We start from the raw sequence: 8,068 nt of genomic DNA, 5'->3' as shown, positions 1-8,068 counted from the left end.
AATATTTAATATTTCTAAAATAATTTTTAATTTTATGTTTACTAAAATAATACTAAAATGTATTACTAAATAATAATTAAGATATATTATTTTTTATATTTGTTTTTTTTTTCAAAATATTATTTATACTTTAAATTAATATTTCAAAAATACTTACAAAAACAGTATATAATACTAAAGTAAAATATTATTTTACTATAATATTATATATCACATAATACTTAATATTTATAAAATAATTTCTATGTGTTATGTTTACTAAAATAATACTTAATATTAACTAAAATAATAATTTCTAGAAATTAAACAGGATATAATTTCTAAAATAACTTTTAAGTGATATTCCTAAAATAATATATCTAAAATAAATATTTATTAAAACAGTATATAAACTAAAAGAGTATTATTTCTAAAATAATAGATAATATATCATTAACAGCACACCAACATAATTTCAAAAACAATATTATTTCTAAAAGACACCTTATTAAATTTAGTTTAAAGATAGTGAATATGCTTTTATGTTCATGTAAAAGCTTCTAAACATTTTGAGTAATTTATTTCAATTAATTCAATTTGATTATTGTAATTTTCAAAAAAAAAAACACACACACATATATATATATATATATATATATATATATATATATATATATAAAACAAATTTTTACTCTTGAAAATGCAGTTACAAGGATTTGGCATCAATATGAAGTTGTTTGTATCATGGAACAATTAACCCCAAAGATGCCATAAACATATGGTTGTAGTAAGAATTTTCCCATAGATTTGTTCTTTTATGCAAGTTCTCAATATACTTAAGTATGTTGTATGTTATTATTGTTTTCAATTCAATTAATTCTAAAATTTCAATTCAATTAATTCTAAAATTTCAATTCAATTAATTATCTTTAAAATGTAATTAATAGTAAATAATACTAATATTTGTAATCAAAATAAAATATTTTTATTATTTTTCTGGTGTTTTTTATTTGTTATGTGTACAAAATAACGGGCTTAGGCTTAGGTAGGTAAGCCTTAGGTAACAATATCAATTACAAGTAAATTTTGATTAAACTACTAATTAAAATTCATACAATTAAAATTGTGGAAAATCGTTTTTATTAAACTATTATCTATGTTATCTTAAATTACAAATAAAAATCAAAAAGTTTATTCAAACTAATGATACCAAAGCCCTTAGACAAAGTAATATTTTTTTTATTGTTTTGAATTTACTAAATTTTAGTAACACATATGTTTATCTCAAACAACTTGTATTTTATTGAATCATACATGATTATTGAATACTCCTTCTTTTTCTTATACATATGATTTTAGACTTTTTACATATATTAAATAAGTTTTGTTACATTTGACTATCAACATTTCCAAATTTTGTATAATACCCTATTTGTTATTTTACTTTATTTATTTTTCTTTATAATAAATAATAAATAATTAATGTTATTATTGAAAAATCTCCATAATTTATTTATTTCTATAATACCCTATTTATATTTATATTTTTTGCTTAAAATTAATAAATTTCTAAATAAGAGAAAGCGTTGCATGAGCACAATATTTGAGCACAAAGTTTGGACACACCCATAAAAAAGAAAAAATAATAAAATTATATATATATATATATATATATATATATATATATATATATATATATATATATATATATATATATATATATATATATATATATATATATATATATATTATGTAATTTTATGTATGTGCCTGATTAATTATTTATAAGGATTGTACCCATCTAAATATTACTCTATAGATAGGGTAACCACACACTTAGAAATAGGGGAAGACTAAGGAAAAATACCATCAAACTATAAAAAGAGATATTGAAATTAATGAGTTGAATAAAAATATGATTTTTGATAGAATACTATAATAATTTATCTATAAAATCATAATTCCAACTTTTCTAAAAAATTTATATTTTCGTTTTTTTTCTTTTTTATCTTGTTATTTGAAGTCAATTTATTGACTTGTGAATTTGTCCAGAGGTAGGGTGAGAGTTTCAACCCGCCTATTTAAGAGTGTGGCATCACCCTACTTTAGATGACCAGTAGTAATATTGGAAAATGGGACAAGTTGGCTCATTTTATCTACCTTAAAGAAATCAAATGTTCATGCAAAATAATACTAGAATGACAATAATGTTTTTGTTTTTGTGTTTTGAAGTAATAATATACAATATCTTTATTTCTTGAGAAATGCTAACCAGAGAAGCACTTTTGAAGGATTTAAAAAAGTAAATTTTTTATAGAATATTTTTTTTACTTAAAATCTTTAAAATGCTGAAACACTCTTAATATAATCCTTATTTTTTATAGATCAAATTAACTTATTTTCCGAAGACACATGTTAAGAGTTATATAAATAAATAAAATATGTTAAACAAATAATAATAAAATTAATTATGTATTTTTAATAAAATAAATACATAATTTCTAAAACCAAATTTTTTAAATTATTTATTAAAATGTATCCTTAAGACACAAATTAACATTAGTTATTTATAATACATATCTTTTTTGACTTTTTAAATATTTTAGTATAATCGATAAATTATGTTACTTTTACTATCAACATTTCTATTTTTCCTACAATATTCTTATTTGTTATTTGATTTCATTAATTTTTGTACAATAAATAATTAATGATATAATAACAAATCTATCTACAATATCATTATTTATTAATTATTTCATTTAATTAAATCTCAAAACGACGTAGAAATAAGAACAACAGTTTTCTATAATTGTGACAGGTAAATCGGAACGAAAAATATATATTTTTGTAGAAAATTAATATTAGTTTGTAATGATTATTAATACTCCATCTAAGAGATTTTTTTTTTACTTATTTACTTAATTGTAGTATGATAAATACGTCAATTTGAGATAAATATGTCAATTTAGTTATTCAAAGAAAACCTAGTGGTCTCCAATATTTATTGTGAATTTAATAAGTTGTCTTATCAATTAGACTCCAAAACAACAACATATTCATTAAATTCAATATATATATTGCAACAGTATGTCATTCATATTCACACAATCACTAAGTTTCTATTACTACACATCTTAATGAAGTTTAAAATTCTATATGTTGTAGCTCTCCTTTTTGTAAGTTATTTTCTGCTTTGCTAGATCCCTTATAATTAGTTGTCTCAAATTTCTATCAATATTTTATGTGATTGGGAAATTTTATTGTTTCAATGCAGTATTTGGAATGAATATTAAGATTTCTGTTTATTGAAGTAACCATGAAACACTTTATTCAACATATTTGATTATACTCATAACTAGTTATAAGTACATGTGTATATAAACAAAATTATAGATTTATTTACTAATTGTTGTTACTACCCTCTAAAGGGAATTGGTCACTTTAAAAGAATCTTGTCCACAAACAGAATTAATTTAGTTTTGGTTCAAATTTAATGTTGCTGGGTCTAAAATAGTCAGGTAAAAGTGACTAAAATTTAGAGGAAAAACAACTCAACAATATTTGTTATTACATACATAATTAATATCACTTCTCTTACACATTAAAATGACTTATTGTTGAGTGATTATTATCATTATTTTTTTTTTAAATATCACTTATTTAATTTTATTTTTAACATTTTGTGTTCTATGATATGACCATGACATTCTAACTTGAATATATTTGCAGTTGACTCTTATAGGAATCAATGGATCTAAATCAGATGAAGAATATTGGAATTCTATTTGGCCAAACACTCCTATACCTAAGACACTTTCAGACATGTTATTATCTGGTTAGTAAAATATAAATAAGATCTTTTTAATTTTCTTTTTAATTTTTAATTTTATATATTTATATATTGAGATCTTTATAATGTATTTAAATGGCTTATGTTAACCATTGTCGTATAAATTAATGTCTGATATTACTTACTTCCATATGTAGACTCTTTTTTACAATGTTTACATATTACTTTTAAAAGATTATCTTCAAATTAAAGTATCTGTTTATTACTGTTTGCAATCTATCTCTAAATTATATCGAAAAAACTAAAACACCATATCTTTACCTAAATAATTGAATGATAGTTATAGAAAAAAGTTTACATTATTAATAAATTAAAAAATATATATTCTTGGGCTACTTTGATATCAAATATATAAAAAAATGATAGTTGATGGTTAAAATAATTAATAAAAGTTAATAATTTAATTTAATTTAATAATCATTTTTAAAATACTCTAATAAATTTTGGTCAAATACACAATAAAATGAAAAGTGAAAATTAATTTAGAATATACGATTTCTTTTATGGGTTAACGGTGCATATACTTGCCTTAAAAAGAAATAAATCTTTTTGGGATGATATTTTATTTAAACAAAAGTTTTATAAAGTGAAATATTTCATTAAACTAGAAATATGATTTTAGTTGTTCGAAAAGTCTATTTCAACTGTTAAAAGTTAAAATTTAAGAACACATGAATGAGATTATAAGATCTCTTTCAATTTGATTATGTAATATATATTTTTAGCCATTATTTTTATAATTTTTTTAAATAATTAAAATAAAATATTCTACATATTATAGAGAATAATTTCAATACAAATAAATATTACACATATTTAACCAAAAGAAAAAGAAAAAAAGTGAAAAGATGCATATTTGCAATGAATAAAAACAAAACAATTATTTCTACCAAAGTCAAAATTTAAAAAATCTTAATCATTTGCATAATTAAATCTGTTGTTAAGTATAAAATTTACACTGACATGTACTTTTATATATGATTTTATTTTAATTAATTCATATTAATGTATAACACGACTATTTATTATTTGGTTTGACATTTGATGTTGCAGATATAGGAACCAATATGCCTATCAAAAATCAAGAAGAAAAACAATATTGGACTATCTTTTTTGAACATGACCTATATCCTGGAAAAACAATAAATTTAGGTATCCAAAAAGATTCAGATATCCAATCATCAAAATCAATAACACGTGTACCTGTCAAAAAGAAAAACCATACTTTTAAGACTCGCAAATGGCTTGGACAAACACCTGGAAAAGAAAATCAATCTTTTGAATCAACCATTAGGAGCGACAAAGAAACCAAAATAGAAATTGATAGAGCAAATAAGCCTTTTGGAAAGAGTGTGTGGGGGTATGAAAAAAAAATTGATAGATCAAATCAACCTTTTGAATTTAGTGCGTGGGATGAAGAAGAAATTGAAAAAGAAAATCAACCCTTTGGATTATTTGTGTGGTATAAAAAAGAAATTGAAAAAGAAAAACAACCTTTGGAATTTAGTGTTTGGGATAAAAAAGAAACTGAAAAAGAAGAACAACCTTTTGAATTTAGTGTGTGGGATAAAAAGGAAATTGAAAAAGCAAATCAACCTTTTGAATTTTGGGCGTGGTCTAAAAAAGAAACTGAAAAAACAAATCAACCTTTTGGATTTTGGGGATGGTCTAGAAAAGAAACTAAAAAACCAAATCAACCTTTTGTACAAGATACACAAAAACCAAGTCAACATTTTATAGAAAACAGTTTAGATGAAAAAGAAACTCATATCCTTAACAACTATTGTGGAACCTCATCAGCAATAGGGGAAGACAAATATTGTGCCTCGTCACTAAAATTAATGATAGATTTTGCCATTTCAAAGCTTGGAAAGAATATCAAAGTGATGTCAAGTTTCTTTTCTCAAAATCAAGACAAATATGTAGTGGAGGAAGTAAAGAAAATTGGAGACAGAACAGTGATGTGCCATAGATTGAATTTTAAGAAAGTTGTATTTTATTGTCACACAGTCAATGCGACAACAACTTACATGGTTCCATTGGTGGCCTCAGATGGAACTAAATCGAAAGCACTTACTATTTGCCACCATGACACTAGAGGTATGAATCCTAAAGTGTTGTACGAAGTTCTCAATATTAAGCCAGGAACTGTCCCCGTTTGCCATTTTATCGGAAATAAGGCTATTGCTTGGGTACCCGATATGAATGAGTCTGGTGGTCATCCTTGGGTCATCTAGTATATTTGCATAATGATTGGGATCTCATATTTGGACTTATTCTAAAATGATACGTGAGAATAAAAATGAAGTAAAAATATTACGTCTTATGTGTAGTGTCATCTATATATTATAAATAAAACTAGTTCTACATCAGCTAGAACTATATGTTTGTGTTTGTGTAACGTGTCAATCTATGACCATGATGTACTTTATATAGAATATTATCTTTATATGGATTTCAAGTGCCATGTAGCATATTTATAAAAATCTCTCTAGTGAATAATGGTTACCATGACTTAATCATTAGATTAATATATCAAAATCAGAGTGTGCACATCTTTTGTTAGCTCAACATTTTTATATTTCAATATTACATACACACATCCAAAGTTTAATACGACAAATTCAATGTAATCAACTCATATCCCGAGTCAAATGTGTTTCTATATTCCAAACAATTTTCAACATCCACAAAATTGATAACCATATCTGATCCATGTGTTATAATATGCGTGCATGTACTAATCAATTTTAATCTTGTTTATCTATCTCACATTTAACTTCAATACCTTATCAAATCTCCCTTGGCTTCAGAAAATATTTACCGTTGCACTAAACATTACTAATATTCTTAACAACAATCTCATTCTCTTCTTAAATATTATTTTTTCTTCAGCAATACATCAATCACAATACAATTAGAGCACATATCCTTCTCTAACTCAATATTTGAGGAACAAAACCATTTACGCTTCAAATTCTTAAACAAGATAAGGGCATTCGTGAACATTTTTTTTGCATAATTCATTAATCAGGACAATATTTTTTTTAGAAAAAGATGCATTTCTTCATTCTCAATTATATATTTGTACATATGAAATACACTAATTGATAACTCTACTAACACGAAGACAGTAAAAGTTGTACTTATGAATTTAAATTGTATGAAAATTGTGTATTTTCCTATATGATTTCATCCTTTATATGTGAAGACAAATTTCTTAAAGTGTTTTGATGAAGACATGCTCAACATATATGCATTGCAAAAAGAATAACTCAAGCGTTTCTCCTCAAAGCATTTCAAAGTCTTGAAGATTGCTATTGATTCGATCAAAGCGTTAAGGTATTAAGTTCTCATTCTCAATATGATAAGTCAAGTGCTCTAGTTTTTATCATCCATTCATGTGTTGGCTGCTTAGGTCTCTTAAACTTTTCTCTTTTGGCAGTCACCTTTATTTGAAAATGCATTCTGCCTTTCTACTATATGGTAATTGGTTACCAGCATTAAGGTAATCGATTACCAGCGTTGCGTGCTACTCTGCAAGGCAATTTGTACAACAAGTAATCGATTACACCCTTTTGATAATCGATTACACAGTGCATTTTTTCAAATATTATAACGTTGGTTCAGGTGTAATCAATTACACCATATTGGGTAATTGATTACCACTGAACCAGTGGCAGAAAACATTGCATTTTTTAATGAAAATTTTCTTTGGAGTGTGCTCTTGAACCATGACATTCTTTCATGTATCATAACCATTTAGACAGGTATCTAAGGGTTATATATAACACATTTCTACATAATTTGAACACACCTCCTTTCTATCAAAAAAAATTCAAACAATCTTCTTCATTCATCTTTTCAAATTTATTTCAAGTGTTCTTGATCAAATTTTCTGGTGAAACTATTTACAGAATTTTCATACACATTCATATAGTTTCATCCATATCACCATTAGAGCACTTGTTTGTCATAAATAAGTTTGATTACTTTAAAGAAGAAGATCAATCAATAGATTGATAGATTATTTTCACTTGTCAAAAACTTGTAAAAACTCATACTGTTGCTTTGACCTTGTTGTCCAGGATTGTTGGAAACAAGAGGTTCACTAAAAGGGAGGATTGTTCTCTTTTTGAACTTAGTGAAAAATCCAAGAGGATTGTTCTTGGTGTGATTGTTAGTGTCTTCATAGAAAGACTAGGAAAGGTCTTGTAAAAGTCCTAACAATAGTAA

At 24.4% G+C, this 8,068-nt stretch overlaps 1 protein-coding gene across 1 annotated transcript; it reads left to right on the top strand.

Annotated features, from left to right (window-relative positions):
• The first annotated feature begins 3,025 nt into the window (after nt 1-3,025).
• LOC127075578 (unknown seed protein USP) lies at nt 3,026-6,287 on the top strand. The gene is made up of 3 exons (XM_051017035.1): nt 3,026-3,158; nt 3,712-3,817; nt 4,886-6,287. Exons 1-3 carry the CDS (start codon nt 3,120-3,122, stop codon nt 6,067-6,069), a joined length of 1,329 nt encoding a protein of 442 aa, XP_050872992.1. The 5' UTR covers nt 3,026-3,119; the 3' UTR covers nt 6,070-6,287.
• The last annotated feature ends 1,781 nt before the right edge of the window (nt 6,288-8,068 follow it).

This window comes from Lathyrus oleraceus, chromosome 4 (genome assembly GCF_024323335.1).
Source record: "Lathyrus oleraceus cultivar Zhongwan6 chromosome 4, CAAS_Psat_ZW6_1.0, whole genome shotgun sequence".
In the NCBI taxonomy this organism is placed as follows: Eukaryota; Viridiplantae; Streptophyta; class Magnoliopsida; order Fabales; family Fabaceae; genus Lathyrus; species Lathyrus oleraceus.
Note: the sequence above shows the minus strand (reverse complement) of the source record. Positions and strands in the feature narration are given on the sequence as shown.